Source organism: Protomyctophum parallelum, assembly GCF_964188405.1.
Source record: "Protomyctophum parallelum genome assembly, chromosome: 23".
Classification (NCBI taxonomy): domain Eukaryota; kingdom Metazoa; phylum Chordata; class Actinopteri; order Myctophiformes; family Myctophidae; genus Protomyctophum; species Protomyctophum parallelum.
Window position 1 is genome coordinate 1200534 of NC_139715.1, and position 12611 is coordinate 1213144.

The 12611-nt window shown below is 37.2% G+C and overlaps 1 protein-coding gene across 1 annotated transcript in view; it reads right to left on the minus strand.

Moving 5' to 3' along the window:
- Positions 1 to 12245, minus strand: part of LOC310854340 (polyunsaturated fatty acid lipoxygenase ALOX15B-like) — a gene marked incomplete at both ends in the record, with an annotated part of 38434 nt that extends 26189 nt beyond the window's left edge. Inside the window, 10 exons of the mRNA XM_083758938.1 lie at positions 3051 to 3196; positions 3849 to 4046; positions 5760 to 5897; positions 6850 to 6907; positions 7069 to 7145; positions 7582 to 7677; positions 8119 to 8190; positions 8853 to 8909; positions 10810 to 10935; positions 12131 to 12245. Coding sequence (XP_083615064.1) covers positions 3051 to 3196; positions 3849 to 4046; positions 5760 to 5897; positions 6850 to 6907; positions 7069 to 7145; positions 7582 to 7677; positions 8119 to 8190; positions 8853 to 8909; positions 10810 to 10935; positions 12131 to 12245 — 1083 coding nt within the window. The remainder of the gene's footprint in view (positions 1 to 3050; positions 3197 to 3848; positions 4047 to 5759; positions 5898 to 6849; positions 6908 to 7068; positions 7146 to 7581; positions 7678 to 8118; positions 8191 to 8852; positions 8910 to 10809; positions 10936 to 12130) is intronic.
- Between the last annotated feature and the right edge of the window lie 366 nt (positions 12246 to 12611).

Here is a 12611-nt window from a genome sequence, read left to right on the forward strand (position 1 = left end):
CTACCAGTTCATTAATGTTTAGTTACTAGATGCTTGTCCTCTAAAGTAAAGTCACATTCATTTTAGCATTAACTACTTGTTAATTAACAATTAAGTGATGTTTAGTAAATACTGAAAACACAACAAATCAAGCATATTTGTTTTTATTCCAAACTGTCTCAATGCATACCAACAAAACACAAAATGCATGAATGCACACCCACATACACACACACACTTTAGTTTTCTTGTCACAAACAGGATTAACTTCTGAAATAGCTGCTTGATTATTTTGTTACTGAACAAGGCTGTAACAAGGTAACAACACAACACTACAGTGCTTGTAACAAACTGACATTCAAACAAAAAATGGCACCAAATTTTCACAAAATGCATGAATGCACACCCACATACACACACACAATTGTGTTTTTTTTAGTTGTTTTTTGTAGAGCATTAAGTTCAGAAATAGCTGCATCATTCAATATGGCATAGACTATTACCCACTACTGTAAACCAAAACTATTATTGCTTTTGTTCCTGAACAAGGCTGTAACAAGGCTGTGGTCTGTTACACACACATATACCCGATAAAAGGTTTCTTCAAATCAGTGCTTGTAACAAACTGACATTAAAAGGAATACAATTAAATAAAATACCTTTGGCTTAAAAAAACAAAACAAAAAAATGGCACAACAATTACACAAAATGCATGGATGCACACCCACATACACACACACACTTTAGTTTTCTTGTCGCAAACAGGATTAACTTCTGAAATAGCTGCTTGATTATTTTGTTACTGAACAAGGCTGTAACAAGGTAACAACACACAAAACTACAGTGCTTGTAACAAACTGACATTCAAACAAAAAAATTGCACCAAATTTTCACAAAATGCATGAATGCACACCCACATACACACACACAATTGTGTTTTTTTATTGTTTTTTGTAGAGCATTAAGTTCAGAAATAGCTGCATCATTCAATATGGCATAGACTATTACCCACTACTGTAAACCAAAACTATTATTGCTTTTGTTCCTGAACAAGGCTGTAACAAGGCTGTGGTCTGTTACACACACATATACCCGATAAAAGGTTTCTTCAACTCAGTGCTTGTAACAAACTGACATAAAAAGGAATACAATTAAATAAAATACCTTTGGCTTAAAAAAACAAAACAAAAAAATGGCACAACAATTACACCAAATGCATGGATGCACACCCACATACACACACACACTTGTTTTTTGTTGTCCCAAACCGCTCAGTTTGTAGAGCATTAAGTTCAGAAATAGCTGCATAATTCAATATGGTCTAGACTATTACCCACTACTGTAAACCAAAACTATTATTTGTTTTGTTCCTGAACAAGGCTGTAACAAGGCTGTGGTCTGTTACACACACATATACCCGATAAAAGGTTTCTTCAACTCAGTGCTTGTAACAAACTGACATTATTATTGAAAATACAATTTTTTGTACCGTGTACAAAAAATACACAGAATGCATGTATGCACACCCACATACACACACACACACACACACACACACACACACACACACTTGTGTTTTTTTTGTCCCAAAACGGTGCAGTTTGTACATCATCTTGAATTAAAGGACAACTTTAGTTTTTTTCAACCAAGGTTCATGTTTTAGGTTGTTATTAGAGAAAATAAAAGGTGAGTGTTCATTTTCTTTCATTTGCTGCTTTCTTTCGTTTTGGGGATTTTAGCAGTTTTTGACAGGGGGGCATTCGAGCATGGGGCTAAATATGTATTTTTTTACAAAATATTATGGCGATTTATTTTTTTATTATTTACTATAGTCCTAATAAACCCCAGGAAATTACATCTGGCCACAAAAGATCACAGGATCTATTGAATGTGACAAACTGACATATTGAGCCTATACACACACAGTATAAGCCTTCCTCCAGTAGGCTACCTTCACATTCAGTAGATCCTGTGATCTGCTGTGGCCAGATGAAACTAAAGAAAGCAGCAAATGAAAGAAAATTAACACTCACCTTTTACTTTCTCTAATAACAACCTAAAACATGAACCTTGGTTGAAAAAAACTAAAGTTGTCCTTTAACCCTTGGACTACCAGTCCCAATTCTTTTGTTTGGGTAACAAATTGGCATATTTTTAATTCATCGTTTTAACATACAAGAAAGATCTGGTGGCTTGAAAAGATGTTTTTTCATTTTTTGTTCATTGAAGGTTAATTCTCTCGATTCGCCACCAGATGGCGGGAAAGCACCATGATGCTGATTTTGGCCAAAATAGACGAATCTTCCTAAATCACTTCCGGTTGAACGATCAACAACATCCTGTAGTATTTTGACCCTAGTCAATAGCTTGGCTGGTCCGGATTGCTAAGCTAATGCTATATTTTTCATAACGAAGTCAAATTAACCTCAAATCAACCCCAAAAGATCGCAAAATATCACATTTTTTACAGCGACGCACATAGAGACGGCGCGCGTGCACGATAGCGCACGATCACGCGGATTTCGGCCGTTTTTTAGTAAATTACATCCAAAAATATTAATATTAGCGAAAAAATATTAATTTTTGATCTTTTGACCCCCCGATAACTGATATTGATTGTCATTCCGTTTTTTCCGTTAACGGGAGGTTTAGATTTTTTGATTAATTCCGTTTTTTCCATGAATTGTAGGCCAAGGGTTAAGCAGCTATTCCAGAACTTAATGGTCTATTACACACTACCGGTACTGTAAAACCATTCTAATTTTTGTTCCTGCACAATGTGCGAACAAAGGTTTTTTTTCAACTACAGTGCTTGCAACAAACTGACATAATTATTAAAAGGAATAAAATTAAATAAAAATGCACTTTTGGCTTACTGGCACAAGTTCACAATAACACAAAATAAATTACTTCTTGCTAATGCCAAGAAGTATATTCTTCTGCTTTAGATCCGCAATACTGCTGGCGTCTGGTTCGAGTGCACAGAAAGTGTGGCAGAGCTGAGCAAAGACTTTAAGACTATCATTGGGTTTGAATTTGCTTCTTAAATTATTGTATGTTTCCGGGTTTACCATTTTAAGCTCTGCAATAGCTGCCTGACTCACGATGGTATTGCGATCAACATTTGTTCTCTGGTAAGCCTCTGCCATGTTTCTTCCCTTCTGAACAAGCTCCAACACCGCCCGGTACCGCTCAATGGATGCTTCTGGGGTTTTCACTGTGAAAAGAAAGCACACATTCAGTACAACTTGTCGCCAAGCCCTCATGCCTCCAACGTTTTTGTATCCACAAGTTTCCAGTGTCCCATATGAGCCTTTGCATGAAAGTTGCACATCACATCCATTTCCTGTGCTGTAACCAGTGTTACAGCACCATATTTTGTAAGAGAAACAAGTGTCAAGGTCTATGAAAAAAAGCCCAAAATAAGCAACTAGGATGTTTTACCACTTTACATCAGCTATTTGAAAATAGCAGATCTACAAGCTCACAGTGACTTTTTTTTTCTTTTTCAATTTAACTTCTTTGAATTAATTATTGTAAGCATCGGGCATTCGTGGAAATAGCAGCACATCTAAACGTCAAAATGGCCTGCAATGCTGTTCTGGTGGTATTCACCTTTTTTGCTTGGTGCATTCAATTATACATAATATATATTGCAATAAAGAAAATGAAAAACACATATTGGCCATTTTTACACTGCAGTGTCATTGACCTCAGTAGCGAGTGGAAGATTCCGACTCAGCCACAACAGCTTGGGACCTCATTCAATGAAAAATGGACCGAAGTTAAGTTTCCGAACTTTTTGTGGGCAGGTTATATACACAAATGCCATAATCTACGTATCAATTAACTTTGTCTAAGGCTAATACCTCTGTGCTTAGACACCTGTTTTGATGACTTGTGTTTTCTCTTTTTCTTCTTCTTCTTCTTCTTCTCTCCCTCGGATGAGGAGTAAGAAGTCGAAGAGACTGAGGTGGACACAGTGTAGGAGACTGGAGCTGTCTTTTCAGTCTTCTTTGGTGCTTGATCCGATGTTGAGGGTGCATCGCCAGGTCTCTTACTCAGGGCTGCAATAATACAATATTTTTATTAAAATAAGTATGCATAATTGCAGTCCACTGCAAGCATAAAAAACATAATATATACAGATCAATCAGAAAATGTGAATATTGTGGAAAAGTTAATTTTCTTCTGCAATATAATTAAAACAGAGTGAAAACTACCAGTACCTGGTGTACTAAACATTGCGTTACTGTGCTTTAGTGACCTGAACCTCACAGTTGTATCGTCAAGAGGATGATGAGCCCTACAATTACTATTTTAATTATTTAGTGTAAAAACTGGTTCCGGTTGGGTTGTTCCAGCTACAACATGACGTAGGTTATTTCCGCTCCTGACCGGAACTCACACCCGGAAATGATAACTGATTCGAGTCTAATCAGGGCTCAGTATTGTTCTGGTCTAACTAATTGTGTCCAGAGCCATTTTAACCCATGCCTTGGAAAATAAACTTCAGTAGCACTTTATAATAAATATACACTATTATAGTTAGTATAGTTAGTTATTATAGTTACACACTATAGTTAAGCATTAGTTAATGCATGATTCATACATTACTAAGCATTAGTAAACACAGTTGTAAGCATTTCAACTGCACACAATTAATCATTAGTTAAGCATTCATAAAATACTAAATTTCCATTAGTAAAGCATTATTCATACATTACTAAGCATTGTATTGCACACTGATACTACTCGTGAATGTGCTAACCATGTATAAATATATGTGTTAACTCATAAATAACTGGTTTGTAAATTGAAAAAACATTATAATAAATATACACTATTATAGTTCAGTTATAGTTAGTTATTATAGTTACACACTATAGTTAAGCATTAGTTAATGCATGATTCATACATTACTAAGCATTAGTAAACACAGTTGTAAGCATTTCAACTGCACACAATTAATCATTAGTTAAGCATTAATACAATATTAAACTTCCATTAGTAAAGCATTATTCATACATTACTAAGCATTGTATTGCACACTGATAATACTCGTGAATGTGCTAACCATGTATAAATCTGTGTTAACTCATAAATAACTGGTTTGTAAATTGATACAAATTGATTTACAAAAATATGAGAATAGAATGATTAAGCACATTCACGAGTAGGTTCAGTGTGCAATACAATGCTTAGTAATGTATGAATAATGCTTTACTAATGATGACTGAAGTATTCTATTAATGCCTAACAAATGCTTAATAGTGTACAGATGAAATGCTTATAAGTGTGTTCACTAATGCTTAGTATTGATGAATTCATGATTCATTAAGCATCAACTAATGGTTAATAATGTATAGTTATTATAAAGTGCTATACCGAAACGTCCATATAGAAGTACCAGAAGCAGTGATGTAGTCTGGCGACACGAGGCTACAGCACCATAGGCTGATCACTTTCATGCCACGCCCCATTTATGAAGTTCTTTTAGCTGTTTGCCATAAAAATAAAATAAAAAAGTTTGATGAATCTAGAATATACGAAAATCTCACTTTTGAAAATGATATTATGGAAGAAAATGAAACATTTTCACAATATTGTATTTTTCTGAGATGGATCTGTATATACAGTATTATGATATGATGAAGTGAATGATTTTGAGGATCTCCAATTTAAATAAGTTCAGCATAAGCACAAGCTTCCTTGGACTTCCTCGCTAGCTTTTTTGAATTCTGATAATGATTATAATGCAACATCTGAATCTGAATTACCACTCTTAAGCTGGTCCTTCAAGTAGTCTTTGTCATCCTTGACTTCTTTCAGCATAGTCTTCAAGTGCTGGATCTGTTGTTCTTGAAGCTGTACAGTCGATCGTGCTTTCTGCAGGGCCATCTCCAAAGTGGGAGCAGCTGGAACAAGCCAAGAAAGTAACAATTAAATTACACATAAGTGTTGACCACCTGCCTGGTCTAAAGCTATTCTACCAAGCATATGCTCTGTAATTTACAAATTACCTACACCTTTATGCATGTTTCACGAACCCAACAGTCTGGTCAGCCAATTGGTAGAGCACATTTCAATTCACAATTTATTTTTGAAAACATGCTGAATTGAATCTGTACCATCTGGTGTTATTACGAATTGTGTGATGTATGGATAAAATGTGTATGAGTAATCTACATATATGTGTTTTGCCTAAATCGGCCTCATGGTGGCGCTATAACAGGCCGTTGTAATATTTGGGGCAGAGGTTCGTCGTTGGCATCCAGGGAGTGTGTGTGCAGTTTGGCATGGATCGGGCCAACGGTGCTGGAGATTAGTTGGTAACGGACGGACGGACGGACGGACGGACGGACGGACGCGCACACACACACACACACACACACACACACACACACACACACACACACACACACACACACACACACACACACACACACACACACACACACACACACACACACACACTCACACACACACACACACACACACACACACACACACACACACACACACACACACACACAGACGGAGTGCAAAACATACTCTCTCCCTGGTGGAGACAATAATGGTCTATTTTTATAATAACATGCTCTTCCAAACTGTTTACATTATGGTAAAAGTAGTGAATCTAAACAAAATGTATCAAAATGTACTATTTGCTAATGAGAACGCAAACTTCATCTTATTGGTGCTGACAAATATCTAGAAAAACATATGTGGCTATAAAAATAGTGTAGTTCATGGTTTGCAATTTTCAAGACTTTCCACTGCTTTTTTTAAAGTATTTGATTTTAATTGATACAGACTATTGTGGCAGCACATCCTACAAATACAATACCTTTCTTCTCAGATGAACACCTCTTATGGAGTTTTGGTCCATGGGGACTTCCATGCACAGGTGTATCATGTGCTGTTGCTGAAAGACAATGAGATGCAAACATAAATCACAACATGCTAGCTACTGTACATAAATGTTGTACACTTTCTGTCATGCATTTATCACAGGGGGTTGAGTTGTCCCACAACACTATGGATTTATCTGCTGGCAATACAGTACTTAGGTGTCCCGCGCTTTACAGTCCGTTTCTGGACTGGACGGCGGACAGCCTCTGTCTCCGATGACGAGACCATTTCAACAGTTACCGATGAAACCCCTGTAATTGAAAGAAAAATTTATTGTGATGTGTTAATTGAGTAAATGCAATTGTTTGACAATACAATTCGGGTGTGCTTCAGACACTGGCGAAGGCCTGCGTGCCGAAACGTGTTTGTCTGTTAGGACTGCTGCTGCTGAGAGTGCAGATTTTATTCTTCTTTGTTCTATATTGTTTGGGTGTGGGCATTAACATTCCAAGTATTACATTGGAAGTAATGAAGTACATTGTAGACCATTTCACTATTATGTTAAGACTTTTTTTAAACCCCATTATTATTATTTTTTAAAGGAGGGAGAGGTCTTCATCATCCCCCCAAAATATATTAAATCATGTGGTTTTAACCTTATAGATAGTGATGTTTCAGCAACTTTCCAAAGTATTTTTCATCAATAACTTGTTTTTACTTTCTGTATCATTCAGTAAATCAACACACCGCTGTTGTGGTATCCTGCAGTCTCAACAGTTGTCTCTGCCATTTCTGCCTCTGATGAGCTGACAGTTTCGTGTTGAACGCTTGAGGACTCTGTGACTGAAAAACAAATTAGAAGATGCGGGTCACATCAACATACATGAATTCTGTGATGCACAGAGCCTGATGCATATTAGGCTACATGATTGAAAATGTGTTAATCTTGTCACCTGGAGACTCACCTAATGAAAGTCCACTTTTGAAACTGGTGGAATTTGAGAAGCACACTTCTGCTTGAGAAACAGTCAAATTGACACGTCAATATTGATCTATTTGACTCACTTCAGCTTTGCAAGTATGTCTTTGCAATAACAGCCTATTCTGTTTAAAGCTATTAATCAATAGCTATAAGTTCGTATAAACCATCCAAATTTAAATACATTATAAAGGCTATAACTTCACAGTGATGTTTGAGCAACTCATCAATACATAGCAAAAGTCTAGAATGATTTTATTCTACGTAATGTGGCTTGATTCAGTCAACAACTTGGGCAAGCATACCCTTTCGATTCTTGCCGGAAATATGGGTTCTGGGTCCATCCTGTTCGAAATCACTGTCTGAACCGACAGTCTCTGTAATGAAAACACAAACAAATATGCACTGACTACATTGTTTATCCAACCATTTGTGTGGGCTCCAAAACAAAAATATGCATAATTTCCCATTTTACAATTAACATACATAATTATGAATTAAATGTAGCTTGTAGATCTGCTAATAAAAGAAACCTAATTGTTATAAGTTGCCCCCCAATTTTTTTTTAAAACCAAACCATCAAATCATGGCCTAATGCAGTCGTTCTCAACCTTTTCAGGTCGTGAACACGCAAAATAAATCATATTTGAACTGGAGACCCCCTACGCTGGCAAGCACTTGAAATTGAGGCATTACATTTAGTTTGATTCGGTCACAGATAAATATTGTGAAAATAGCCTATCTACAAGCTCATAATGCCTCGCAACTGTGAGCTATTTGACAATTTGTCCAATGTTTGACCAGTTTCATAGTATAGTTTGTTGATTACTTTTGATGCAGTAAAGGCCTATTTTCATTTAATTTAACCCCCCCTCCAAATCATGTGGGAACACACAGGTTGAGAACCCCTGGCCTAATGCATATCAAACTGGGGGTTAAAATGGTAGATATGTACTGCTATAGTTGTAAAAGTCTTCTTATATGGGTGTCTCTGCTGCATTAGTAACACTGCACCTGTGTGTTAAGGAGATTGACTTGCCTGCACGATGCACCATTAGTGATCCACTATCTGATCCATTATCTTCGCCAGCTATGTCTATGAAGAGAAATACAAACGTATACATTATTATTCTAGATTAGAATATGATAGCTTTTGATTGATTGAATACTTGATTGAATACTTTCTTAGAAGTTTGCATAGGAAAAGTACAGGACAGTACAGATCAAATATACGGTCTACTAATAGGATTTAAACCACATTAAAAGCATGATGGCTTGTTTACATTGGGGTCATTAGGTACTCAATTCATACAAACATTAAATGCCAGACAAATACAGTACTATACAAAAAAAGGATAGGCTTTGAATCAAATCCTTACCTCCCCTGACAAAATACATTTAATTGTTTTATTTTTTACAGTCATTATGCATGGCAATTAAAGATATGTAGAATGGCAAATTCACATACTGTAGGCAGCACAAAAGCAAAAATAAATAAGGCAACATAATTGGTAAAATGCTATTGACTTGCCTTCATGGTCAGTTCTCCCAGCTGCAGCATTGTCTGTAGAGAAAGATACAAAGCATGCATGCAAAATGTAAAATGTTAATTGTGGCATCTAGTTACATTTCAACAATTATTTGAGCTAGTACAGTGATTAACTCAGCAGGCTGCTAGAGCAGTGTTCATGCCTGTCAAGTCTCCTGCTTTTTGCAGGAGTCTACTTTTGGGGCATTTCTCCTGGGGGATTTTCACCCTTTTTGCGTGGCAACTCATGTGTCAAAGGCCCACGTGATAATGCAAATTGCCATGGCAGTATTTAAAGGGACACTTTACCCCAGAGACAACAACATCTTATTTTAATGTTGTTTGCAACACAATAAACACAATCCTGGGTTGTTTTTAGATATTTTAGTATCCAATGTCATGCTGTGTTCGACTGCATATACTCCAACTACCAGAATGCCTGATAACAGATCTGCAAACCATAATATGAGCGCATATGAAATAACAGGCTTAACTAGTTTTAACTAGTGATAGATTAAATAATGGTTAAGTAATGGTTAATTAAGCATTAATTGATTGAAGACAATTAAGACAATTAATTAATCATAAATTAATGATTATGTGATGTATTAGTTAATCATGAACTAGGCCCAGGCCGTAGCGTAACGGTCTGGGCACCGGACTGGTGATCCAGTCGCGGTGTGCCGCGGGTTCGACTCCCGAACCCGACACGGCCTTTACCGCATGTCATCCCCCCATCTCTCTCCCGTTTCCTGTCAGCCTACTATCTGTCCCTTAAAAAATCAATAAAAGGCGTAAGCCGCAAAAAAATATCTTAAAAAAAAAAAAAAAAAAAAGAAATCATGAACTAAGCTTAATTACCTGTATGAAATGACCGCTTAGGATAGTGTTACACATTGATTCTGACCAGAGAGTCACTTTTAAGTTATGCGTTTATGATCAAACAGGCCTCTTTTAGCTTTGTAATGGGTCCCATAGTAAAGTAAAAGTTGGTAAAAGTTTCAACCTCACAAAATCCAGCAGAATACTGGAAAATACATCTACTCTGCTACCATTTTCTATGGTAAGTATGATGCTAGCCTGGAACTCACCTATGCTTTCTATGGCATAGGGATTTGCCGGGAGAAACTGTGCGCATGAGACTAATTCATTAGAGCGATAGAGAGAGAGAGAGAGAGAGGAGTGTGTGCGTGAATTTAACAAAGGTGCATACGATCAGAAATCAGCAGAGAGTGATCGACGTTTGCGCCTTTTTCTCCCTGGAAATAAAAACTTCTGGGTTTCCGAGGCTAGTATGATTCTAGTTAGACTCTAACTAGCTGCTAAAGCTAATACATTTAGCTATCTAGCTAAATGTACTAGCTTTAGGTAATGTTGTGCGCTCTGTAATAAACGCATCTCGTGAAGGATATATGTTCCAAACACGAAGGTAAACAGCAAATACGTAATTAAATTAAAATAGAATTACCTTCGGTAATGAGTCTCTTTGGTTGCCGGCGGGTACGCCTGCTAGTCCGTGGACGCATCCTGGCCTCGTAGTCTGAGTTACAAAGTGGCTCACGTGTTTCAGGAATCACCGTCTCCCACTTGTACTCTGAAAGAATTTCAATAGCGGGTCCGGGTTCAATGTCTAAAGTGTTGTCCCAAAAAGAATAAAGGTGATTAAACTGTTGTGTTTTACCACCATGTGTCTTTAGCTCATTTAATATTATTACAATACTTCTATTCCTGCGTCGCATAACTTGCATTGTGTCAAACTCAACCCATGGAGCTTACCCAGCTGCTTGCAGTATTGTGATTATGGATCCTACATCACTTCCGGGACTACCGCGCTGTGATCTTAGAGTACTCTAAGGCTCAGGCTGTGATTGGCCAGAGTGTAAGAGCACAAATCACCACACACTTTAATGTTACACGAAAAAAAGAACAAATAATATGAAAATGTAAACAACACTAACCGTGCTATAGGATCACACAATGTCACCTTTTTGACATACTATTTTAGATAAAAATAATGTTCATTGTTTATTAATGTTTATTTATTTATTTGTATTAAATAATTATTTATATTTTTGTTAAATTAACAGTTCGAGCCATGCTGGCGGTTGTATTTAATTATTAGGGGCAAAATATATTTCGTTATTCTATCTGTAGTGAACAAGTTAAACATTTTACATTATTTGTATTTTTGAGATATGATGAAAGCAGGCGGAAATTTGCGAGAGGTAACAGTCCGAGAACTTCCGGTTCACAGTGTCATCTTGACTACTTCCCTTTCCGCCCAACAACTAGCGTTGCCGTCTGCTTGCATGGTTTCATCTGCGGAAACAGCTAGACATGTTCTCGACTTTAGAAAAAAAGTTTTTATTATTAAGCAGTGTTGGAAAACCAACCAAAGAGGTCGTTAAGTGGCTAATGGAGAAAAGGCTTTTAAGAAACCAGGTCAGATGCAACATTTGCAAATCAAAAATGAAACTACAAGCAACAACAGGCGTGGACGGGGTACGATGGTAAGCTACACAACATTAGCATATGCATGCTAAGAGAAGAAGGATGAAGGAAATAATTTCTATTCATGTTTCGTTATTATAATTTCTGTTCATCATGTTTCATGATTATAATTTCTATTCATCATGTTTCGTGATTATATTTAATTGTCTGGCACCTGAATAAAAATATATGTCCCCGGACCACGCCGTGGCCGGCCATACACCCCTGAAAAAGCGAATGTACATCAGCTATTTTCGAGCGCTTAAACGGCCGTATAGCTCCGGGACCGTGGGTCGCACCGGGATGTGGGAGGCCTCTCTGGACTCGGGCTGGCGAGGCGCAGGCGGCTGCGCTCGCCCCGGGCCAGGGTGTCCCGCACTGTTTGTTGATCCCGAGTATCAAAGAAACATACATGTAGTTAATGCTTGTTAATTAACTATTAGTTTAAAATTAATTCAGCATTAATTCCTCTAACTTACTGATGAAATCAATATTTCTTAAAAGGGATATTTCACTTAAAAAAAAAAAACACTTTGATATTTTATCGTCTACTTAGGCTTTCGGGAACACCCGGGACAGTTTTTAAGTAGCCTGGGGTCCACCTATGCTTTCTATGGCATAAGCAATCCTGCCGGGAGAATCTAGACGCAGCTGCGCAACATGAGACTTATTAATTAGACCGAGAGAGAGGAGTGTGCGTGCGCGTCAATTTAACAAAGGTGCAGATGATCAGAAATCAGCAGAGTAATCAACGTTTGCGCTACTCTATGCCGAATTGAA